The 26,113-nt window shown below is 47.7% G+C and overlaps 1 protein-coding gene across 1 annotated transcript in view; it reads left to right on the top strand.

The window, feature by feature from the left end:
* CSMD2 (CUB and Sushi multiple domains 2) overlaps positions 1-26,113 on the top strand; it is a 575,968-nt gene that overhangs the window by 387,148 nt on the left and 162,707 nt on the right. The window contains exons 16-22 of the mRNA XM_012812368.1: positions 6,029-6,167; positions 7,139-7,326; positions 8,040-8,228; positions 8,380-8,496; positions 14,211-14,426; positions 15,811-15,999; positions 20,993-21,162. Of these exons, the coding sequence (XP_012667822.1) occupies positions 6,029-6,167; positions 7,139-7,326; positions 8,040-8,228; positions 8,380-8,496; positions 14,211-14,426; positions 15,811-15,999; positions 20,993-21,162 (1,208 nt within the window). The remainder of the gene's footprint in view (positions 1-6,028; positions 6,168-7,138; positions 7,327-8,039; positions 8,229-8,379; positions 8,497-14,210; positions 14,427-15,810; positions 16,000-20,992; positions 21,163-26,113) is intronic.

Raw genomic sequence — 26,113 nt, 5'->3', positions numbered from 1 at the left:
ACTCTACCCAGGGGGACAGCTTGAGGCTCTGTCTCAAAAAAAAAAAAAAAAAGCATTTATTGAGCACCTACTGTGTCCAGGCACTGGGTTAGCCACAGGGCCCCTCTTCTGTCTTGTGACTGAGATTTTCTCCTCATCCAAGGCAGGACCCTCCCTTCTCTTTCTTTCTTTCCCTTTGTGTGTGAGTGTGAGTGTGAGTGTGAGTGGGTGTGCACTTGGGCATGTGTTTCCCTTTTTTGCCCTAACATGTTTTGAATGGGTTTCAAATCTATGCCAAAACAGAGAAGCATAGAACAATAAACTTCCACGTACCCATCACTCAGCTTCTACAATTACAAACTCGTGGCCTATTTTGTTATCATTTTTAGTCCACCTGTTCCCCCATCACCTTGCTCACTCTGGGATGGTTTTGAAGCACATTTTAGGCATAATGCTTCAGCCATAACACATTAGCGTATATTTCTAACAGATTACAAAGAACCTTAAAAAATAACCACAACACTATTATCTTTGAAAATTAAAAATATTTGCCTAATATAATCAGATTTCCATGATTAGCTGATATAGTCTGTAAGCTGACCACCAAGGGACTCTAACAAAAACTGGACAACATGCAGAGGTGGTCAACAAGGAACTAGGCCTACGGCGCTGATACGTACGTGTGGTGCATGTCTGCTCTATAAACTTAGGTCAACTTAAGGAGGTGGTCAATGTAGGGAAGTGTTCAACTGTGGAGGATCTACTGTATTTTCTCTTGTATTTTTTTTTAAATCAGAATCCTAGGTTCATGCATTACAATTGGCTAATAATTCTCAAGTCTTTCTTAATCTGTCAGTATCTACCCTCCAACCCCTTGTGATTTTTTTTTGTTAAAGAAGTTGGGCCATTTATCCCAAGATAAATGAGAATTATTCAGAACGAGGAGTCTCCTGCATTCTAAGATTTGCCAATTGCTTCCTTGGGAGGTTATTTAACATGATTCCTTCTCTCTTACATTTCCTTTAATTGGCAGTAAGATCTAGAAACTTAATCAGGTTCGGGTTTCATTTTTTAACCAGAATATTTTATAGGCAGGACTCTGTGTCTGCACCAGTAGCACGCATGTTTGGTTGACTCTCTTTTGGGGTTGTTAGGAGGCACTGATGATCGCAGCCTAGGGACTGCAAAATGGCAACGCTCTCTCATTTATTTTTCTTTTATAAGCTGGAATACTGTACTTAAAGAAAACTTGTTTTCATCAACTATTTGGTTCCTCTGAGATATCATACATAAAGGAAAGGACGAGAGGAATAATGATTTTTCTACACCAGTTTTCTTATTAATGATTTCTTAACAACTTCCAAAGTTGAACACTTTTTCTTTCAAATTAATACAAAAGTATAAACTTTTAGGTTACATTGTTCTCACTTCCAGGGTAAAGTTCCAGTTATAAAAGAGCCCCTCACCCAGGGGATGTGTTATACACCCTCACAATGTGTGCATTAGGTGAGAACCCACCTCATGCCCTCCCTCCTTCTGCCAATCATCCTCTCCCCTCCCACCTTCCTGTACCCCCGTACTAGACTATATTTGTGTTCCATTGTTCATATGAGCATGTAATTATTTATATATTGGTTTCATATTAGTATGAAGTACACTGAATATTTATTTTTCCATTCTTGCGATACTTTACTCAGAAGAATATATTTCAGCTCCATCCAAGTAAATGTAAAAGATGTAAAGTCTCCATCCTTTTTAATGCCTGAGTAGTATTTGTTGATCCACAGTTTGTTGATCCTTTCATGGGTTGATGGGCACTTAGGTTGTTTCCACAACTTGGCAATTATGAATTGAGCCACAATAAACATTCTAGTGCAAATGTCTTTGTGGAAAAAAAATGATTTTGTTCTTCTGGGTAGATACCTAGTAATGACACCGCAGGATCAAATGGGAGTTGAGCACTTTTAAACATCATTACAGTCTAATGGATGTAAACATATTTTATGTATTTAACTCCATTTCAATTACTATTCTAAAGGGTGCTCCCTTGGCTAGTGGGAGCCCCTAGAAGTTGGCCCAGCTTCATCTTGCACATTTTCTGTCCTTGACCTAGAACCAGTTGTTTCTCCAAGGATCCCTTGTTTCTTTCAGTGGAAGTTGATATTTAGAATCTGTACACTATGGTGATTATTCCTATTGAGTTGGCCCTTATTTCTGAGGCCAGGAACACAGCCAGGAATACTCTGTAAAAGAAAACTCATCACTATTCATTTCATTTCAAATGTAAAAAAATACTTTTTCTTTTTTACTTAAATTCCATGATTTCCTACCTGTATCTTCTTTCACTCTTACCGAAAATCTCAGTTCCCAACACCACCAGCATAATTTCCCATTGCATAAAGCACACCCAAGGTCTCAAAGTAATAAGACTAATACTACCAACAACATGCAATTCCTAAGAATGGTTTCCATTTAGTGTGTGTTGGATTTTTTCCAGTTCTTTTCGTCTTTATATCCTGCCATAGATGGGCTATCAAATTACTATGTTTTAAAAGCTCTTTAACGAGTTTCTTTGTGTGCGACTGTGCCACCAATTGATATAGGATTACGTTCACTTATTTCACTTCGCCTTTGAAATCGTGTATCAAATCTAATCTTTCTTTTTAATTAGGTAAAATATTTACATAGTTCCAAAGATAGATTGATAAAAGAAGGTATGTCGGAGGAAGGTTAGCATCTGTCACTGTCTTCTCTACCCTGTTCCCTCTATCCCTCCCTGAGTGATCTTTTCAGTTTCTGGTTTACCCTTTCCTTGCTTGTTAATATGGATGAATATGTGTGTGCAGCGCCCACAACTTTCTTCGATAAGTAGAATCATACTCTACCCACCACTTTCTACCTTGCTTTTATCCAGTTAACAACACGTTCTGGGGACCACTTCATGACATTATAGAGACTATTTCTCATTTGTTTTTCTAGCTGCATAAATAGTCCATTTTGCTGATTCTCCTTGCGTATTCAGTCAGATCCCTGATAATGAACATCTGGGCTATTTCATTCTTTTGCTATCACAGCAGCACTACCTTGCATAGCCTTGCACATGTATATGTCCATTCACATTTTTGCCAGCTTATCTTTGGGATAGAGCTCTAGAAATAGAATTGCTGGGTCAGAGAGGAAATGCATGTGATCTGTGCAGGCTATCACCAAATTCCTCTCTGTAGTGTTGTGCCATTTTGTGTTTTCACCAGCAAGGTACGAGAACTCCTGGTTTTTTGCAGCCATGGGTGTCACCATCTTTGGTTTTGCCCAACTGGTAGATGAGACATAATAGCTCCTCGTAGTTGTAACATGGATTTTTATTTTTGAGAGCGAGGTTGCACATCTTTTTAAATGTTAGGAAGACATTGCATTTAGGAGTCCTTTCCCACCCACACCCCTGCCAGGCAGCTGCTACTCTGGAACATGAAGATGAACAATAGAGGCGAGTGAAGGACTGGATGAATAGAGAGGTGGTTTGATTAACGCAAGAAGAAATAACGAGGTCAAGTTATCAAACAAAAGAGCAGAGAAGAAAAACAAAATGGTGACGCCCAAAGGAAGGAACTGAGTTTCTCTCCCCAGCAGTTACATCTGGGGTGTGGTTGCTGCGTGTGCACTGGGTGAGAGTAGCCTCAGTGGGCAGTAGTGACGTGGGACCTGGGGCTTCCTGGAAAGTAGATGCAGAGATCACAGTCCAGCAACCAGAGAGGCTGGGCCTGAGCTGAAATGGAGCCAAGAAAAGAGCCCCCTGTCATGGGAGGCTGGGACGGAGCAACAGGCACACCCTTCCCCTCCTCCAAGGCCTCACACATCCACTGCAGAAGTAGAGGAAAGCATTGGTGGTTGCAGCAAAAAGGATGGATGTGTTTTGAAAACTGGGGTTTCAATACATGTATGCAATTTACTCTCTCAATGTTCCGTGTGGACACTGTATTTAGTTTCTCTAAGCCTCAATTGATGGAAAATTAGGTAACAACACCCCCCCCCATAAACAGGGATAATAATGGCACGTGCCTTTTAGTGTTGTAATTATCACAAGAATAATCCACATCAAGCCCTGACATATAGTAAACTCTTGAAACCCCCGAGCTCATTACTCTTGTCTGTGGTTGTAACACTATTAAGGGCTGTGGGGATTTAGAGACAGAAGTATTGAGGTTACATCTCAGCCTGAACTAACTTCATTAACTCTTTGCTCATAATAGAGTGCCTTAGCCTATTCAGCCTTAGTTTTCTCATCTGTAAAATGGGGATAATAACTTTATAAATGTGTGCATTTAGATTACATAATACACATAAAACAATTAGCAAGTAAGTTGATTACCACTACTGTCATAAACTTTGTTGGTAACCTTCCTAATATAAGTTTCTGTTGATTGCCACTACTATTATTAACTTTGTTGTTAATTTTCCTAATATAATTTTCTATTTAAAATACTTGACACCTATTTTAGATAATTCCAAAACATTATAAAACTAAGAGAAAAGAAGGGTAGGGTACATTTGGCTCTAATGTATGAAGCTGATTACCTATGGAAATCTACAAAACTTTGCAGAGAGAGAAGGGGTACACGGCTCTTTATCCCCTCCCTAGTCTTATTTCAGAGCAGATTTGACATCTGGTATTTCTACAGTCACAAGGCCCAGAGGAAGCAGAGGTTCCTTTAAAGGGGGAAGGCTGCTTAGCTAAAGATGTCTGAATTTGTGCTGTCTTGCTGAGAAAAATCCAGGCTCCATGACTTGCTAACCCAAGGCTAGTCACTTAACCTCCATAAGCCTCAGACTACCTAGGAGGTAACAATAGCACCAACCTTGCAAGGCTTTTATCCTGTGAATAGTTAATACAATGGTATGTGGAGTCAGCTCTCTGTCAAGAGCAGTGGTGGCAGCAGCACCGGCAGGGGATGTCACCATCGCCATCGTCAGCCTAGAGGAGGTTCCGTGGGCTGGGCTAGGCTGTGTTAACAAACCACTCCCAAGTCTCAGCAAAGCTGCGTATTGAGCACAGGTCATCCCAGTGTCTGCCCTGCTGGTAGGAGGGGACTTCCCTCTGGACATTTGCTTCCTCAGTCACCCAGGTGGGAAAGGGAAACTGCAAATCACGCACTGGCTCTTAAAGTTTCCACATGGATACAACCTGCTTTACTTCGTTTTATTGGTCAAAGCCTTCACACAGTTTTGTGTAACTACAAAAGGGGTGGGTGATGAAATGTGCCCTGGACCAGCCCAAGGACCAACGGCCCAGCTGCAGGGAGAGGCAAGGGATGGGGAGAGATAAAGGTGAGAATGGGGATGCCCAGGTGGAACCCTGGGGTCTGTGGGCAGAGGGAGAGCAAGGGACTGAGGTAACAGTCTTGGCAAGACCAGAAACAGGCAGAGACCGTGATCAGGGCACCCTATGTCTTGTGGAGTTCCCCGCCATGGACTGCACCCTTTTATCCTGCCATCCATTCGTTATTCATCCCACCAGTAATTGCTGAGGATGCCTGCCTGCCAAGCACACGCACAGTGCTGGGGATACTGAGTTGTGGAAGACACATAATACAACCTGGGTCCTCCCAGGGCTCACAGCAGAGCAAGCTGTGCCGGTGCCTTGAGCCAGGCATGCACGGGGGTCTTGCCCACTCTCCAGTGCTGGGAGTGAAGGAGGTGGGCTGCGTTTATGCCTCTGCTCCCGGCCCAACAATTGAGTGAGGAAGAAAGGAAAAATTAGTGTGACCCAAATATGAGCTGGCCTTCAGTCCTTCTAGAATGACAAAAGTGCTTTGCTTAAAGGATTCTTTTCATTTCTCCCCTCTGGCTCTTAATAAAACTCCACATGATATAACTGAACATATCCATAAAAATCCCAGTAGACAAAACTCACAGTTTATAGTTTATGTAATATTCCATAAAAACAAAAACAATATTTGTCGGCTGACACATATTATGGAGAGGTTTTTTGTTTGTTTGTTCATCTGTCCCCCCACCCCCAAGAAAGTCACTGCTCTGCCTTCTGTCCCCCCAGCTCCCTGCGGTGGGCACCTGACTTCTCCCAGCGGCACCATCCTCTCCCCGGGCTGGCCGGGCTTCTACAAGGACGCTCTGAGCTGTGCTTGGGTGATTGAAGCCCAGCCCGGCTACCCCATCAAAATCACCTTCGACAGGTGCGTGTGACCGCGGCTTTGGGGGAGAGGGATGAGGGAGGGAATCTAGAATGGGTGGGGAGGACAGCACCAGTGCTGAATTGTTAGCAAGGTCAGAGAACACTGGACCCAACCACCCCAGGATGGGCAGACCCCACCATCTTGGTTTGCACTATTTAGGGGACTATGGCGGGAGGGGCGAAGAGAAGTCTAGGGTATCGTTTGCATCATCAGCCCCCCAACCCCACTGCCACCATCCACTACAGAGGGAAAGTGGGCAGACAGACACCATCGGACGTTAAAGCACAGTATTAGAACCTGAGGGACATTCCCCTAGAAATTCCTAATATGGGGAACAGCCTCTCTGACGGCTGGCCCAAAGCCTGCTCAAATGTCCCACTTCTAGCTCCCACCCAGGTTGGGCCTCTTGGGTGGAGGGAGTAGCCACCCCAGACAGGAACATGGACTCTTGCCGGGCAAAATTGTTCATGGTCTGAAATAGCAGTCCACAAACTTTTCTGTAAAGAGCCAGATGGTAAATATTTTAGGTTTGTGGGCCACTTGCCCACTTGAAGATCTCTGACGTATATTCTGCTTTGCTTTTTTTTTTTTTTAATATCTCTTTACAAATGTAGAAAACATTCTCAGCTCTACAGGCTATGGACCACATTGGGGCTTAGGGCTTTGGTTTGTTGACACCTGACCTGGAACATTCTGACCCCCTGAGACTAGTCACTGTGGCTCAAGGTCATAAGATGGGTTGTGGTCCAGGCTGCAGAGGGGATAAGAGAGCTGCTTCTCACTGAGAAGGGTTAAATGGGGGGGGGGGGTTGTCCTTCCACATCATTAGTGAATGTCTGCAGATGACATTGATGATCCCAGCCTGCCAAAATCTGGTTGGTCCAAAGCCATGGGTTAGGCAGGGCTTTTGTCATTTGCAAATTAATAAGCCTTGAGTTTCTCAAGAAGCCTTCATCTCCATCATTTGGCAGATTCAAAACCGAGGTGAACTATGACACCCTGGAAGTACGAGATGGGCGGACATACTCAGCACCCTTGATCGGGGTTTACCACGGGACCCAGGTCCCCCAGTTTCTCATCAGCACCAGCAACTACCTCTACCTCCTCTTCTCCACTGACAAGAGTCACTCAGATGTCGGCTTCCAGCTCCGCTATGAAAGTGAGTCTTGGGCGGGTGCAGGGAGAGAGATGACGGGCAAGACTGGCCCAGGTGGGTGAAAGGCCTGGAGACTGTGCTCTGCCATAGGCCCACTTGGCCTCATCCCCATGGCATTCTCCGTTAGGCTGTGCCCTCAGGAAGACACTTCCTTGCTCTCAGCATCCCTCGGGGGTCATGAGATCCTAGAGTTTCTCATGACCTTCATGCCGGGTCCTTGTGTGCAAACCTTATGGCACCTGATTGGGTGCTGCTGTGCTGGGTACTCTGGGGACACGGTATTTGACCAACAATCAAGCTGAAGTGAGCCGCCATTGCCTGCTCACACTCGCCCTCTCTCATCGCCTTCTGCATTCATCCCCGCCATTTAAAGGATCAGCATCATTCAGTTCTCTGTAGACCGACATAGAAAGTGAGGGTTGGGAGCGCCACAAGGACAGGGTCATGTCCTTGCTCATGTTTGTATCCCTAAGCCTCAGCACAGCGCCTCAACCACAGCAGACACTTGACTGTGAACAAACTAGTGAACAAATGATTGAGCACTTGTTTCCTCTGGGGATAGGTCTTTAAATACCCTCTCAGCAGATACCGAGTTGCTAATTGGCAACTTCTGCCTTTTATAAATCAGGGTTCTCTTCTCTGTCTCTGTGAGGCAGCTGGGGTCCCTCTGTGGCAGCAGCAAGCTGTCTGCTCCAGCGAGGGTCTCTCTCTTCCAGCTATAACACTGCAGTCAGACCACTGTCTGGATCCAGGGATCCCTGTAAACGGGCAGCGTCATGGGAATGACTTCTACGTAGGTGCTCTGGTGACCTTCAGTTGCGACTCAGGCTACACATTAAGTGATGGGGAGCCCCTGGAGTGTGAGCCCAACTTCCAGTGGAGCCGGGCCCTGCCCAGCTGTGAAGGTGAGGTGCTGACGGAGCAGCTTCCTCTCCTACCAGGAAAAAGCAGGGCTCCCGGGTTTGAGAGGGGTTGGGGGACGGGGTCGCAGAGGATCGTGGGGCAAGCTCCCTGAGCCACTCCAGTTTTTCACTGCCCTCTTTACTCCTTCTGTAGCTCTCTGTGGTGGCTTCATTCAAGGTTCCAGCGGGACCATCCTGTCACCAGGGTTCCCTGACTTCTACCCCAACAACTTGAACTGCACCTGGGTTATCGAAACATCACACGGCAAGGGTGAGTGTTTAGCCCCATGGCAGGAAGGTCGCCAACCCATTCAACAATCTGTCACATTATGATTGGAGTCTGAAACGATCAGGTCTCCAAGGTCCCCAGATCAAAATGACCTTAATGGGCATCTCTCTCCATAGTGACCTGTGGGCTTAGTCTGAATTTTCCTCGCCACCAACAACAAAAAAAGCTTCCAGAACTTACCCATCTCTTTGAATCACAGAATTCCTTCAATAAATATGGTTGACAACCTAAAATCTCCATGCTAGAAGAGATCTTAGAGGTTACCAGCTATCCAATCTCACTCAGTGCAGGAATCTGCTCGACATCACTCCCCACGGAGACAGCACCCTCTACCTAAACACCCCCGGGGCAGGGAGGTCGCCAGCCCTCAACAGTCTGTTACTTTGTCCATCCTGTGCTGTTTCCTTGTCTCGTGTCCTGAAGGAACATCAAATATTCTGCCCCTTCTCCCTCATCCATCTGGCCTTCAAACATTGAACACAGCAATGCCTTCTTGCATAACTCACCTCCTCTGAGGCCATGCATATGCGGTGCCACAGTCCTCAGCAGCCTACACTGGTTCAAGTTCAAAGTAATAGTGCTGGTTACGAAGAAACATTAATTGATAAACTGTTTAATTCAACAGGTGTTTATTAAATGCCCCCTAAGTGGCAGACACCTGGGCTGGTGATCAGCGGTAACCAGACAGTCACGGCCTCTATTCTCAGAAGTTTATTCTGAAGTTCATGTAGAGGTGTGGTTCTTGCAGTTTGGCAAATACACTAACACTTAGGCCCCACCCTAAGAGGTTTTGATTTTCTGTGTTAGAGGGTGGAAACGAGGTATCTCTGTTTAAAAAAACACTTGGCCAGTGATTTTGATGCTTGCCTTTAATGCAGAACCTCTGATCTAGAAGAATTCACATGTAAAAGAACCAAGAAAAATTTTGATGAAAAAGCATTGACTCTCACTATTCATTAAAGAAATTCAATTTCAATTGGGAAATGAAATACCACTTCCCTTTTCAAGTCATCAAAGAAAATCCTAACAGTCTGGGGGAGAGTGTAGACACATGAGTACTATTCCCTGCTGATATTGTGTGAAGTGGCTCAAATTTTCCAGAGGGTGCTTTGGTGATATGAATCAAAAGCCTTAAAAATATCCTGAAGGGGCTTGAGTATCTGCAGATTTGGGTACGTTAGTGGGGGGAGTCCTGGAACCAATCCCCACCAATATAGAGGGCCAACTGCAGATGCCTGATGGACCCAGCAAGTCCACTAACTGCAATTTATCTGAAGAAAATCAGTAAAACTGTACATTGAGATGTAGCTGTAAGGATATCCCCTAAGACATCCATTATTATATTGAAGGATTAGGAATTATTCAAATGTCCATCAATAAGGAAATGTTAAATGAACCTGCGTTAACAGCCATAGAATAAAATGCTAGGCCACTAGTATTTTAAGGAAATACGAAGGAGAAATGGGAAAGAATATTTAAAGGCCTACAGAGGTGGTTGCAGTACATTGTTAGGTAAAAAAGGCAGTTTGCTAAAAGGATATTTTTAACTCATAAGACATCTTTGGACGCATAGCAAACGGCCTGGAAAAGATAAACCTCAAGATGTTGTGTCTTATTTTCATCTTTTGGCTTTTTTTCTAATTTTGAGCAGTAAACATGTATTACATGTAAAATATACTATTTGTGTGAAAAAGAAAATTTGAAAGAAAAATCATTTCTAGTCCCACCACGTGGACTTCAGTGCTAGAGTTTAGCCTTTGCTAGGCCAGCCCCACCCAGGTCTAGGATGGCTCAGAGCTTCATGGGCAAGGCCGGGCTCTCAGGCGGTCGAGGTGGGGACAGACCTGGCCTGTCCTCATCTTCCACAGGGAGGGAGAGATAAGGGCAGTGCCTTTGCGCATCCTGCAGAGCTGTTTCCACCAGGCCTGGTGGGCAGAGGTTGTTAAGGGAGCCAGAAGCCACCCTATGCATCCACGGCATCCTGTCCCCCCCCCATTTCAGACTCTCCCCGCCATATAGAATGTGCAATTTCATCATCTGTCTCCCCAGCAGACTATGAACTCTTTGAGAGATGGGTCTGTCTTGTTTCCTGCAGTTTCCCAGCTTCTGGCTCTGTGCCTGGCAGTGAGGAACTCGAGAAGTATTTGGTGATAGGAATTGAATTGAACTGAGCCCAGACCTTTCTCCAGAGGGCATTCCTCCGTCTCTGTTTATAAGAGTATCTCGGGTTAACAGACCTATTAAGCCACTGACTCTGATTGCTCCCTAACAGGCAGAAGCACAGCTCAGGAAACTCAAAACTTTGTGAAATTCAAAATAGTTCAACTCGCTACATGTCCAGCCCAAGGGAACAGCCAATCCAGGAGTCCTGAGAATGTGCCCTTGCTGAGACCACAGAATTGACTTCTTTTAAGGCTGTCTGAGGATTAGATAAGCCAGGAAAGAGAACACCTACTATGTACACCTACTATGTGCCACACACAAGCCGTGTGCTTTATGAGCGCCATCCCAATTATTCCCCACGGCAGGAATTAGGTGTCACCTGTGAGGGAGATATTATCATCTCCATACATAGTATTGTAGTGGAGGCACTGGAATTCGGGGGTCCTAAGCAACCTTGGCCGAGACCCTTGAGCTGGTAGACAGGCTTTTGATCCAGGTGTGTCTTCCTCCCAAGCCCGTGACTTTCCCACTGCCCTGCTGTTTCTGCCCAGCCCGGTGTTGGTGTCGGCCATACAGTTCTGCACGGACCACTGCAGTGAAGTATCCATGCGTGTGCCTTAGTCCCCTAAATCTGGATTCAGACTCCAACTCCGAGCCTCTCTGTTTCTGCAACAATGTCTTCTTTTTCTCACAATAGCCTAAAAAGGCCCAAGCAGTCTGCACAGCCGGGAAACTCAGGGGTTTCATCCCAGTTGTTTGCTCATCCTTAGAATCCTAGCCAAGTGTTGACTCCCCAGAGGGGCTATATTTATGTCCTCAAGGGACAGAGTGCAAAGGGTGGCACTTAATCAACGTGTTTCTGCCTGTTGCCACCCAGATCGGTGTTCTAAGTCAGAGGGAAAGGAATGTATTTCTCAAGCTCTACAGACTGAGGATAGTTTCTCATTTGCACATGTGTTTATGTGCCGGGAGTGTAGCAGGCGTGAGGGACACATACCCACAACCCCTTAAGCTTTCCCAAGCCTCAAGGCAGAGTGACGTGCTCTTCCTGTGTGCCCCACTCTGGAGTCTCACTGTCGATGTGTCTGTCCCCTCCATGAAGCTGGGAGCTCTTTCTCAGTGTTAGCACGAGGCCTGGCACTTGGTAGGTGCCTGGGGCTTGTTCCTTTGACAACAGATATACGGGAATGCATCTCAGTTACCTGGGCACGGGGCATTTACAAGCCATATCCCTGGTCCCATCACCTCTGTTGGGTGCTGTCTCGCCCACCCGCCATTTATCAAAAATGTAGAGTAATCATGTAGAGAAGAATTTCTCAAACTTTCACGTGTCTGCAGATCACCTGGGGACCTAGTGAGCACGCAGAGTCTAATCCAATAAGTCTGTGGTGGAGGCCAAGGTTGGCACTTCCAATCAGCTGCCAGGCGATGCCCACATTGCTTGTCCCTGGACCACACTTTGAGTAGCAAGTGGGTGCAGCACACCCATTGTGGCACCGCCCACAACATGTATTCCCCTGGGCACACTCACTTGTGAGTGGGCATGCACATCCCATCACGACTGCCATCTCAGGAGATTCAAGAGTGACTTTGGGTGTTTAAATCCTGTCGCCCCATAGCCTTTCTCAGCCCCTGCTCCCTCCCGCCACCTTGCTGTTCATCCTACCTGCTCTCTTTCTATAGCCAGAAAGGCAGCGTCCTGGAGCAGTTGAGAGCACTTCCTCTGGAGTCAGGTCACTCGGTCCAGATCCCGGTCCTCCCACCTGCCAGCTGAGCGGCTTTAGACAAATGGCTTCATCCTTGTGCACCTCTGTTTCCTTGGGTGTAAAAGGGAGATGATAATAACTACACCCATGTCATAGGGTTAGTGGCAGGATTAAGTGAGTTTTTGTATTTCTCTTCCAAATGAGAGGGGCTGGCGACAGAGCAAGTGAAACAGGACAGTGGCACCAGATAGTTAATGCTTGAAATGTTCATGTGTACTGCTGCTTTGATTTTATTTTGCTCTTTAAACCTCCCCGCTTTAGTGGACCTCTTTCTTCCATCTCTTCCCCTCTCTGACTCCCCCTTCTCCCTCCGTCACCCCTTCTCTGACTCTCACTCTGCCCACCTCCTCCGCCTGCAGCCTGTTCTTGTGCCTTCAAACATTATCTATCTGCCAGTGGCTCCCAGATCCACCTCTGTAGTCCCCGTTGAGTCCTGAACTTCCAAATCTGTCCTTGCAGTGGCCACTAGATACCCCTGCTTGGATGTGAAAACGGTGAAGTCCCTTGCTCTTCGACCCCCTGTCCCTCTCCCTCCTTTATGTCCTTCCCCAGGTAGTGAAAGGCATCACCATCCAGCTGTCCTTCGTTTCACCTCTGTGTCCAGCGCCTGCTGCCCTGGCCACATGCCCCCAGGGGTCATGCCCATCTTCTGCTCTCTTGTCCAGGGCAGAGCACCCGCCATTCTACATGATCTCTCTGCCTCCTCTTCGTCCTCCTCACAGCCACCAAGAGTTTGCTAAAACTGAATCTTGACCCACTCTGGATAGGACGGCTTCTCACTGCATCCAGAGAGATGTCGGGTCTGGCCCCAGCCTACCGATTCAGTCTCGATTGCAAGCGTTTCTGCTCAGTGGGTCCAGCCACACCATGCTGCTCACTGAGCCCTGGAATCGATGACACCTCTGTCCCTGTTCACATGTGGATCCCCTGCCTGGGACGCTTCTGCTGTCTTTCCTGGTTAACTCCTGGGCATCCTCTTAGGACCCACATCAGATGTTCACCCCTTGGTGAAGCTGTCCCACACTCCGCTATCCCTGTTTTCTACTGCTTTCTGTTCTGCCTCTGGGGCACACGGAGCTGCCTCAGTGACAGTATTTGTCCCTCTGTAGCAGCTATTCATTTAACACCATTTGTGTCCCCTCCCACCTAACCTTGGATCTTAGCCCATAGCAAGGACTCAACAAACACAGAGATGCCTACAGAATGAATTAATAAATAGCTGCAGGACATCCTCACAGACCTGGCCATAAATCTCTCTTTCAATTTTTTTTTTTTTTTTGAGACAGAGCCTCAAGCTATCGCCCTCAGTAGAGTGCCATGGCATCACAGCTCACAGCAACCTCCAACTCCTGGGCTTAAGCAATTCTCTTGCCTCAGTCTCCCAAGTAGCTGGGACTACAGGCACTCGCCACAATGCCTGGCTATTTTTTGGTTGTAGTTGTCACTGTTGCTTGGCGGGCGGGCCCGGGCTGGATTCAAACCCACCAGCTCTGGTATATGTGGCTGGCACTTTAGCCACTTGAGCTACAGGGGCCAAGCCCACTTCTTCAAATTTTGACACCACAGGAATGTGTCCTTGTCCCTGAATGGATCTTTGTGTCCTGGTGTGTTCAGATTCATTCATTCACACTCTCCAGGACGTTTTATCAATCCAGGCCCGCCACCATACATACCAATAGATGTTGACAAAGTGAAATGTTTCTGCAGGCCCCGTCCTGCTTCAGCCATGTGACCAGCACCGACCTCACCCGTCTGGTCTCTCGGCAGGTGTGTTCTTTACTTTCCACACTTTCCACCTGGAGAGCGGCCACGACTACCTCCTCATCACCGAGAATGGCAGCTTCACCCAGCCCCTGCGGCAGCTGACCGGCTCGCGGCTGCCCGCTCCCATCAGTGCAGGGCTCTACGGCAACTTCACTGCCCAAGTCCGCTTCATTTCTGATTTCTCCATGTCGTACGAGGGATTCAACATCACCTTCTCAGGTAAGGAGCCCGAGAGTCGTGAGAGGGCAGGGACCACGGAGCCACCCCTCTCTCCCTCCGCTGCCAGTGTCTGGTCTCTCTGCTAGGGAGCTGGGTGTTAACCCACTCACTCTCCAGGCTCTGGCAGAATGATCTCGATGCTGCAGCAGAAGATATTTGAGTTAGACACGAGGAAGACCTTCTCTATGATGGTCTTGGGAGGAGTTAGCAGGTTCCCTGGGGAATCTCCCCAGAAGGGGGTTGGCATTTATGCTGACCATGAACTAGCCGACTTCACCATCAACTACCCTTCCTGCTCTGGTAATTCCAATTTTTTTTCCTGATTCCACTTCCACTAGTTCACAACCTCAGCAATTTAAAACAATTTCAAAAAAGGGGGTTTGAAATTAATGTATCACAGTGGTGGAGTCTCATTTGGGGTCTTCTTCATCAGGCTAATCTGATAGTGCTAGATACTTCTCTCTGTGTTTCAGGAATCCTGTGGGGGAAAGCTCTTCCATTTGGTATTCAGGGAGAAAAGAGGACCCTGGGCTCCTCCAGTATCGCGTTCCCCACCCTTTTTGTCCCCTTGCACCCCTGAGCACTTTTCTCAGGAGGGGCCAGGGATAGCAGATGGATTCCTCCCAGGAGAAGCAGTAGTGTCTGCCCTTTAGGAACTGCGGTGGGACCCAGCTTAGCCCCCACTGGTCTCCAACACAGAAACCACCTGCCACGAGCCTGGGCTAGCTTGGCTGATGGGACACATCCGGCCATCGTGTCTCCACCCGTGTGAGAGAGGCCTTCCTCTCCCCAAACAGAGCCCAGAGGGGAGGCGGCCTTAGGGAAGAGTGGCTGGTTACTTCTGTGCTGTCACTAGAGGCACCAAGCAGGTCCCTGGCTCATAAGTGCCACCTGTCACACTTGCCATCTGTCTCAAGTGCCAGAATTGCAGAGGTAGGGCTTCTAGTGAGGCATTTGGAGTCTCTGAGGCTGGGTCACATATTCTGACCCTCTGGAACCAGCCGGGTTCCATAAATGCGGTTCAGAGCCCAGAGAGAGAGAAAGAGGCAAGAGAGTCTATGAGCCCCAAGGCTTGGGGTTGAAGTGGAGGTGGAGGGGAGGACGGGAGGGCTGATTCCTGAGGAACCTCAGAAGTCCTCCTGGCAAGTCTCTCAGACGCTCTGCACCCTCCCCTGCTGCAGACCTCCTCCCCTCCCCTCCCCACTTCTCTCTTCATCTGGGATCCCACCACTTTTCTCTCCGCCTTTTGTGGGCCAGCGTGTGTGCCTCTGTCTCTCTGTCTATTCCTGGCCTTTCTCCTGCTCTTCGGGCCTGAGTGCAACACCTTCTTGCTCTGCACCTCCCGGAGATGTCTCTGAGCCCCACTGTCTGGCTGCCTTTCCAGAGTACGACCTGGAGCCCTGTGAGGAGCCCGAAGTCCCCGCCTACAGCATCCGGAAGGGCTTGCAGTTCGGCGTGGGCGACACCCTCACCTTCTCCTGCTTCCCCGGGTACCGTCTGGAGGGCACCGCCCGCATCATGTGCCTGGGGGGCAGACGGCGCCTGTGGAGCTCGCCTCTGCCAAGGTGTGTTGGTAGGTGGTCACGTGCTTTCATTCTGCTTCACTAGTGGGGTGGGCCAAAGTCTAGTCAACTGGTGTGAGGTGGTGACTGCGCATGGACCAAGAGGCAAACAGGCCTGGGTCTGAGGATGGCCTGAGCCCACACTTACCTACAGTGGGACCTGGGCCAGGCAGCCTAACCTCCTCTGCCCCAGCCTCCTTGTCAGTGAACTAAGGATGGCAGTACCTGCTTCGTGGGGCTGTTCTGTAGACCATACTCAGGGGGATGCACAGAAAGTTGACACCCAGACCCACGTCTTAAGGATACCTCTGGCAGAGAAATCTGGATGGGCACTGGGTGGATCCACGGTAAAGAAGGTATGACCTTGCCCTTGGGGATCCCAGCCTGGTGGGGTAAATGCAAGCTCTGATAGTCTGATGGAGAATCCCTAGGGAGACTCCACCCATCCAGCAGGGGAGGAGAGAGAGGCAGGAGCACCTATTCCATGCCAGGCATCCTACTAGGTTCTAGAGATGCAGAAGTGAGTCAGACAGAGAAGCCTCTCCACTCATGGTCCACATTTGGGAGCTGGGCCGGGGCGGGCACAAGCCATGAGCACACAGACATGTAATGTGTCAGGCAGTGTCAGGGGCACAGAGCAAAGCTGTCATCACGGAAGGTGCTGGAGATAGGGCTGCTCTTTGATGAAGAAGGGGCAGGAAAGGCCTCTCTGATGAGTCGGCAGAGATCTGAAGGAACTCAAGAAGCCAACTATTCAGATATGTAGGAGATGGGGACAGAGAACCAAGAACAGAGCCATGGGCACACTCAGTGTGAGAGGAACAGCTGGGAGGCTGGTCTGAAACAAGTGACAGGGAGGACAGGAGATGGTGGACAGCAGGCAGCTGGCTGGAAGTTGGAACCAGGTCTCAGCTGCCTCCCGATGAGAGCTCTGCAGAAGGCTGTTCAGAACTCCATGCCCCGCAGGTAGGGGGAAGTAGGGAATACCGCCCAGAAGCTGGGACAGATGTTGGCTGTACCTAACCTATGAGGTTCATGGCTCTGTCTGTTCAATTCTTAAAATGCAGGACTGGGTGAAACACTGGCTACATTGCCAGAATACTCACCATGCTCGCTTTAGCTATGGAACTTGCTTGAAATGAAATATTCCATACCCTCACCCCTACAAATATACAAAACAGATAAAAGCAACACTGCACTGACTAAAAAAAAGGGACCAGCATCCCAACAGTGGGTGAGGGCGGCCCTTCCTGAGTCGAAACCATGGAGCCCTCGGGCTCTCAGAGGACAGCGCAGACAGTCCAGCCGGACGCATTCAGCAACCACCCCCAGCCCCCCACCGCCTCAGCTTCCTTGTTCATAAAAACGAGATAACAGCATCCAATTCACAGGCTTTATTCCAGATTAGATAACATAATTTACAGAAACCAGGAGGTGCCATTTAATTATCGTCATTTTGCCGGTAACCTTTTTATCATTATTTGTCAGTAACCAATTCTTGTTATTCTGCCAATGACCTTTCACAGTCTCAGCGAGGAAAAGAGGAAACCTTAAGACAAAGAGCCACAGAATTCTATTTTTGACCAATTAAAAAGTTTGACTTCTTCTCCTGTAACCACGCCCCACAGCACCCACCTATTGCAGCCTGGCCACACACCCTCAGACACACAGGAGGCTTCCCCAGGGAGGTTCAGTTTGTATACAGGTGCTGGCAGCTCCTTTAGTCTCTTGGAAAATGTCCTTAGCTAAGCGGCTCTGGGGGAATCTTTTCCTGAATGGGATTATCCAGGACCACAGATGCACACAGCCCTTGGGCTCTTGCCTCATTGATCTCATTACAGAAACTCATTCTTTAACTTATTATTCCAATTACTGTTTGTTCATGACACCTCACAATATTTTCGTTATTACATTTGTCTTCTGTTTCACATGTTATTAATAACGCACAGCAATTATAATCACCTCTAATTACCACCAGCCCTGCTGCAGAGGCTCAGGCTGGAGGTAGCGGGGGAATGCCCACCCGGGGATGCTCCCAGTTGCCACATGCACTGTAGGTGTAAATTGGATGATTTAGCCCTCACGGTGTTACCAGGAACACTCCCAGCTGAGAAGGAGATGAACAGCCCCAGGCTCAATTCATGGTGTGACATTGAAGAAGGACATAGCCCCTGACCTGAGGGACCCCTGAATCAATGTGGAAGAGATCAGCTCTGACCCTGGGGGACCCCAGTCTGCAGCAGGAGGCATGGTCCTGTCCTGGGAGCCTTGGTGTGATAGAGACGACTTAACCCTCTGCCTCGAGAGCCCCAGACAGGATAAGATACAGCCCCTGCCCTTAACGAGACCTCTCCTGATGGGGGTGACAGAAGTCACAGATGCTGGGATCAGCAGTGGCACTCTCCTGTGCTTGTGACTGTTTGTTTCTCTGGAACATTTATTTGTTTCCACTTAGGCCTGGGTTTGGTTTCTCGGTGCATCTGCTCACCTCCCCTATTACTTTGGAAACTCTCCCAGAAGCAAGCGCCATGTCCCTCTACCCGGTGCCCAGGACAAAGGCCTGGCAGGGAGCCAAGACTTGGGATCTGCCGAGGACTGGCCACATCCGAAGCTCTCTGCCCCTCCCCATGAAGGTGCTGGGCGTGCAGGAGAAAGGAGAGGGTCATGCGGGGCCAGAGTTGGGCTGCACAGCTAGCTTCTTAGCTCTCTGCCAGTCCTAGAGCTGGGCAGTCAGGGCTCCAGAGGGAAGCAGAGGAGCCACATAGGTGCACCTGGGACAGATGAAGAAAGAGCGAGGAATAGCCTGGTTGCAGGCCTACTGTGTGCCGTCACTCCCCATATGTTTACCTCCCTGTCTTACACATAAAATCTCATGCATTCATCCCCCAGTCTTATGAAAATGCTGTTCCTGTCCAGATGATAGCAGATGAAAAGACAGAGAGTGGATGAATTTGTATGTCTGACTCTAAGGCTCTGATCATCCCACTGCACCACAGGCCTCTGCCTGGACAGAGGGGAGGGTGTGAGATGCTTCAGAGGGTTGTCCACACACTGTAACTAACCAATGTCCAAATGCTCGTGGTCCTCAGCAGGCCCCCGCCCCATCCGAGGGTGTCCAGGATATATAAACCCTCTGAAAGCACATCTATCTGAATTATCCACAGCCACTGCCCCCCATGGTGCCTGTCTGCCACTGTCCCTTTAGTTTTCTGCCTCAGCTGAGCACATGCATCATATCTGGTGGGTTTGCAAACAGCCTAAGTTTAAAGCACAGCAAAGTTAGATTTCTCCTCTAACTTAGATAAAGGGCTATGTAAAGTCTTTAGAAACTAAAGCTAGTCTCAGGAAACTGAACTGGGAAGGACCCAGGCAGCAAGATCCATGGAAAGGTAGGGACTTGGTGGAGAGACACAGGGGATCCCCACCTTCAAAGACTAGGGAACAGCCTGTGGACAGGAGAGCACACAAGCCTATAAATGAGCCCACAAGAGGCTCAGCCCTGAATGTTTTCTGTGTGCTCCATTTGTGCTGCCTCAGCCGGGATGCTCCTGGTTTAGAGTAATTAGGGTTGACTGTATGGTCAGAGTAGTGGCCCCTTGGTCAACGTCAGGGTCCTTGCAGCCAAGGACTGTACCTAGAATAAGGACACTGAGGGGTGATTTAGAGAAAGCAGACTTGCTACCGGCAACCTCAAAGATTCCAGACATGTTCCAAATTCCCCATATGTCCAGACAAATGATGGGCCTGCCATCTGGACTTGTATTTACATCCTTCCGGAACCTAATTATTTTTAGGACTGTACATCTTCTGAGGTCAGTGTACTCCATATTCATTCCTTCATTCATTTGGTAAATATTTATCTTACAGACGCTCTGGGCTAGGCCTCAGAAATTCATAGATTCATCAAGCATGACCCTAGCCCTCCAGTAACTCACAGTTTGGGTGGGGGATACAGGCAGTGGCAAAGCAATCAGGGTGCAATCTGGCAGGTGCTCTGAAACATAGAAGCACAGAGGAGAGCTTCCCAATTATTAAGGATCCTGGAGAGCCAACCTCAGGGCTCCTCAGCGCACGTCCTGCCCACGCACTGAGTGGGTGTCAGGGAGACAGTGATATGACCAAGTCCCGGAAGGATCCACAGTGCAGCGGAGGAGATAGAAATGTTAACAAATAAGTCAAGGAAAATGTGATGACTGCTGTAAATAAAAGGATGGGAACAATGGGGGGAAGAATGGCTAATTCTGGAAAAAGGGAAACAGATTTCCAAAGGAGTGTGATTTTATTAGCTGTTGAATGAAACAGGGGTTCAATGAAACTATGCTAAAATTTTCTCCAACTTTCTTGGCCCTAAACTCTGGGACCAAAGATATTGAGTTTGCAGTCCCCTCCTTCTCATGAATTGAGAGACTTGGTGTAAATTGCTAAGTACGCAGTTCCTTGTCGTTAAATCAGGGATGGTTACCCCTACCTTGGGGGGTTGGTTGCTATGACTTGTAACTGAAACGATCCTTATAAAGGGTCTGGTGTGGCATCTTGCACAAAAGGGTGATCAATTATTATTTGATCTTGTCCTCACTTAGTTTCTATCCTCTGATACTGAAAGTCTTTGTCTCTCTTCACTTACCTGTCCTCTCCTCCCCCGGCCTCCTCCTCTGTCGTTGCTGTTGCTATGACACCGTGGGAGCAGGTGTGGGGAATGGCTGTGTTAGAGCGCTGTGAATGTAAAGGGTGCCTGGCGGGTTGGCTTCTATTTCTACAGACGAGAGACCGACAAGCAGAATGAAAGAGAGAAACAGACCAGGCAGAGCTCTAGGTAGGCAGGTGTTAGGAAGAGTTTGATAGGCATTCCTGTAGACAGGCAGACAGATGGGCAGATAGGCAGGCATCCTGGCAGGGAGACAGAAAGACAACTTGGCATCTTTGTAAGGTTTTCCAGAACTGTGAGTTGTACTCTGGATGCAGCTGCTGGGGGTTAATCCGCAATTATTGTGATTCTCTTTCCAGCTGAGTGTGGCAATTCAGTCACGGGCACTCAGGGTACTTTGCTGTCCCCCAACTTTCCTGTGAACTACAATAACAATCATGAATGCATCTACTCCATCCAGACCCAGCCAGGGAAGGGGATTCAGCTGAAAGCCAGGGCGTTCGAACTCTCCGAAGGAGATGTCCTCAAGGTAAAACTGATAAGATTTCACAGAGTATGTTTGCTGTCATATACAAAAGTATGGTCAACACTTATTTATTTCCCTGTGAATAACCTGAACACTCTGCTTTCCTCCTGAGACCCAACATAGGGTCCTCACTCATCTGGGAGAAAGTGAGGACCAAAATGAGAGAGGTATGTGAGTGTCTGAGAATACGGCTTTAGAAGAGTTTGCTTGGAAGCTGCCTGCTATAATATACGTGTGTGCCTGAGTGTGTGTTGACTGCATAATAAAAAATAATAAATTCAGTTGGAGCAGCCACGGATTCAGTTTTTCATTGTGAACCCTGACTATCAACATGGATAATGAAGTGCTCTGTGTGTGTGTGTATATCTGTGTATGTGTGTATTTGTGTGTGTGTGTGTGCACAGCTCTGTGTTTGTGGAGATGGATTCTTTTATATGTTCATTTCCCCATGTGTGCGAATTGCTGTCTACGTATTCATTTGGTTTGGGGGCATCTGTGCCTGTGCACACTTTGTGTATTTGTGTGTGTGCCCCTGTGCATGTTTTGAGTGTGTATTTTGGTGGAGTTCTGGGCTATTGCAGTAGCTTCATTGTGCCTTGATGATGACCTATGTGTGGCTGTGGGGGTAAAGAAAGTGAACTCCAGACATGTAAGAGAAAGAAATGAAAGGATTCGGATTGCAGAGAAGGTGATAAAGGGGGTGGTGGTGGTAAGACTCTGAGCCCACATGCATCCTGTATCTCTTTGTGTGTGTGTGATGAAGTGGGCATCTCCAATAATGTGGGGGGTGGAATTAGAGTTGACTTTAGAGAATTGATTAAAGAGCTGTCTTCATAAAGTAGATTATAAGGAAAAATCTCACCTAGAGTATGTCCATTTTCATTCTAGGCCTAAGAACTTTCTTTGCTTATACTGATACACTTTTATTCTCCATAGCCATAGAAGTCTGACCCTAGAAAAACCAGAAGCCACTACCCTGAAAACTCCAAAGAGAAACCGTTAGATCCACTTCCTTTTGGATTCCGTTTCGATGTGGCTCATGTGCTGTCCTTTTTTATGCACAGATGATATCTTGGCCCACTTGCCCACATTGTCTTGTTTGTGTGTGTGCATGTGAAAGGTGTTTCTCACTCTTACCTGGTGCTTTTTGAACCCAAGTAGGTGTGCTCCTGAGATGACTGGGTGGAACTGAGATAGAACAATTCCACTGGCTTCTGAAGCTCCACTTTTCAGCTCTACACAACAAACTGTGTGTGTCTCCAAACACAGGAGCACAAGCAAGCTTCACACCCTTCCCAGGACCGTGTCTTGAAGCATCTCCCTCAACCCCCCCTTCTCTCCATTCATTTTTTTTTTTCTTTTTTGAGGCAGAGTCTCACTCAGTTTCCCTGAGTAGAGTGCTATGGCATCATCACAGCTCACAGCAACCTCGAATTCTTGGGCTTGAGCAATCCTCTTGCCTCATCCTCCCCAGTAGCTGGGACTTCTGTACATGCACAATACCTGGCTATTTTTCTATTTTTAGTAGAGACAGGGTCTCACTCTTGCTCAGGCAGGTCTGGAACGCGTGAGCTCAGGCAATCCACCCGCCACAGCCTCCCAGAGTGTTAGGATTACAGGCTTGAGCCTCCGCACAGGCCCCTCCATTCATCTGTTAATCAGCAGCAGTGGGACAGTGAGGCAGAGGGACTGCTCTCTGCAGTGGTACACGTGGAAGTCATGTGACTAGGCAATGCAGAGTTCTTCTTGGAAGAAGGTGGCCAGCAGAGAAAGGTGGCTTGGAGGCACAGGTTACAATGTTCAGGTTTTGAAGGAATTATGAGCAATGGTTCTGTGCATGTGGCCGGATAGACTCAGCAGAAATGGCTCTAGGTTGTTGGCAGTCTCATGGCCCATGGCTAGTGCCTGAGTTTCCTCACTCCGAGAGGTCTAGATTCAGAGCAGTCAACAGGTGTGTACACCCAACTGCACTGTCAAAGTTTGGCCTCGGGGTCAGGTGAGCAGCTTAGTAGACAGGCAGAGACAGACTTCCTGAGGTGGTCAAGGTCAGGAAGGAGAGACACCTACGACAGAGTTCAGGGGGGCCATGCAGGAGGCAGGACCCCAGGAAGTCCTGGAGGGTTACAGGGAGAGGGACCTGAATTCCTGCGTCTCGCAGGGAGGACCTTCCCCAGACTTCAGACTTTGTCTCTGCAGCCACCTGCTGAATGTGCCCTGCCACTCAGCCTTCTAATATCCGGCCTGCTGTTCTAGGCAGAGAACATCTTCCTCCTGGGTCTAGGCCTCTTTAGCGTTGCCCTCAGAAGGTCAGCCTGTGGCTTCTGACCTGGCTGAAAGATCATGCAAGGAACCCCGTGTATGCAGATCCTCTAGAACAATGCCCCGGGGAGGAAGGGCAAGGTGTGCAGGGATGTTGGAATACTCATGTGTATCACCTCCCTGTTCTCACGCCCTTCCTTGGAGCTGCCCACCTGAAGGAGGGAGCCTAGGACGTGAACAGGACTCACAGCTGCCCTGCAGCCACAATCAGCTGCAGTGCAGTGTCCCTGCGGTTTACACCTGTCATTCCAGTCTATCTCAACACCACTATTTGCGGAAGGAGGGCAGAAGAGTCCATTCCAAGAACATCTCACTCTTTCCCTGGTATAATTGACTCCATCTGCTAGAACATCGGCACCTCCTTAATCTCAAGGACTTGCCTGTCCCTTCCAAGAAGCTCTGATGCCCACCTGAACTCCTGACCAGGGAAACCTGTCACCAGCTTCACACTTAACTCCCAAGATGCAATATTTCCTGTATCTGACCAACCCTCCAAGCCTCCTGTGGTCTTGCATTTCTGACCCATGAGATGCCGGCTTCCTTGCATGTGTGACCCCCTGATCTGTTCCTTACCCGCCATAACGGCAGATTTCTTAAACATCACCCATTCCCACTCCAGAACCACCTGACTCCTACTATTTTGGTCCCTTCCGGGTGATCCTTGCTGGGACTCTGGCATGAGCAAGACAGGAAGGGCCTTTTAATGCAATTGTACAGAAAGACCGCTTCCAGCTCAGGATAGCCGGTGAAGCACATGCATGTGACTACGCCCTCTGCAGGTCCCCATCAGAAGGACCAAAGGGACATTAAAAATAGGGGTGTGGCCTCAGCCCTGTAAATTAAACAAGGGTGCCTTTCACATGCAACTTAAAGAAATTTTTGCCAAATGAAATGCCCCCAAAACGAATCCAGATTGAGAAATGTCTCATCCAACTATAATTCACACAAATGAGAGGAAATCCTGCCAGCAGACTGAGTGCCAGAAAGTTTAAGGAGAAGCCTAAGACCACCTAGCTCAGAGCAGCAGAACCTAGGGCCGAGGACACGCCCTCTGGGCAGGGCCAAATCTCAATCCTACTAGCTCCTCTGGAGATAAGCATTAGGTCTGAGAGACCACACAGAACTCATTCCCTCTTGACATGACCTTGGCCTTTATTCAGCTTTTGTTAGCAGGCCAGGCAAAGCAGGGTGATGCACGGGTGATTCCACTTGCGCACACACACATGCGTGCACACACGTGTACTCTCTTTAGCACCAGGCAGAGCAAAGGCTCCTGCTAATGGCCTCTTTGAGTTTAGCTCTTTTGCTTCCCCTCAGAGACTACTAGGTGTTTCCATTCTCCATTTCCATTCTTGCTTTGTAATGGCATCCCCCAGAAAATTAACCGAATATGTGTAAATATTCGGTAGATCAGATATAAGAGACCTGTCTAAGGAATCAGAGCTAATTGCCCCTCTGGAAGCAACAAAGAGAAGAAAAATACTTTAAAAGCTCCTAATTTGTATTCTTAACAGGATTGGAGAGAATATTATATTTATGACACAAAAATAGGCCATAATGAAAACAGAGCAATCTGAGATGAGGAAAGATTGAATAGAGATGAAAAACATGATCACCCAATTAAAAAACGGAATGGAGGCAATGAATGGAAGATGGTAAACCACAGAGAAATGAAATCAGCTTATTATAAGATAAATTTGAGAACTTCTCCCACACCTCGTAAGGAAATGAAAAAGGATTCTTTTATATTAATAAAATGTATAATCAACCCACGGTAAAACTTTATGTGCCAAATAACATAGCATGAATAAATTAAATAAAAAGTTCTGGAAATGTAAAACAATTTAATAAAGTTACAGTCATCACGGGAGATTTTAATATACCTCTGCTGGTTTCTGACGCATCACCTGGGTTAAAAATACATAAGGACTTGGGTGGTTTGGATACTATCATGGAACAAATCCAAAGAAAGGAGGAGAAAGATACTTTTAGCAATAAAGACAGAAATGCCAGGGAGAAGAAAACTTAAAAACAACAGCAAGTATCGGCCAAGCCAACGAGTTCTTTGAAAAATCACTAATAAAATAGAAAAGGTAGCAGGACTGATCCAGAAGCCCTATATAAGTAATATTAGGAATAAAAAAAGAAACATAATCTCAGATACGGTAGGGATTATGAAAATAAGAAGATATTTAAGAACAACTCTAAGCCAAGTAATCTGAAAGCTCAGATGAGATGAAAATCTTTATAGATAAAAAGGACTAATTTCAAAAAGTAAGTACTTAGGAAAAAGCAATAACCATTAAAAAAAATTGGAATTCACTCATATCCTCTTTCCAAAGCCCCAGGTCTAGACTATTTTATAGGTAAACTTCAACAAACTTCAAGAAACAATTAGTCAGGCCAGGCACAGTGGCTCATGCCTATAATTCCAGTACTCTGGGAGGCAGAGGCAGGTGGATTGCCTGAGCTTACGAGTTCGAGACCAGCCTGAGCTAGAGCAAGGCCCCATCTCTAAAAATAGCCCAGCGTTGAGGCGAGTGCCTGTAGTCCCAGCTACTCAGGAGGCTGAGGCAAGAGAATTGCTTGAGCCCAAGAGTCGGAGGTTGCTGTGAGCTATGATGCCACAGCACTC

The sequence above is a fragment of the Otolemur garnettii genome, unplaced genomic scaffold, assembly GCF_000181295.1.
Source record: "Otolemur garnettii isolate 467f Iridium unplaced genomic scaffold, OtoGar3 scaffold00204, whole genome shotgun sequence".
NCBI classification, from domain to species: Eukaryota; Metazoa; Chordata; class Mammalia; order Primates; family Galagidae; genus Otolemur; species Otolemur garnettii.
The sequence above is the reverse complement of the archived record's forward strand: the minus strand, read 5'-3'. Positions and strand labels throughout refer to the sequence as shown.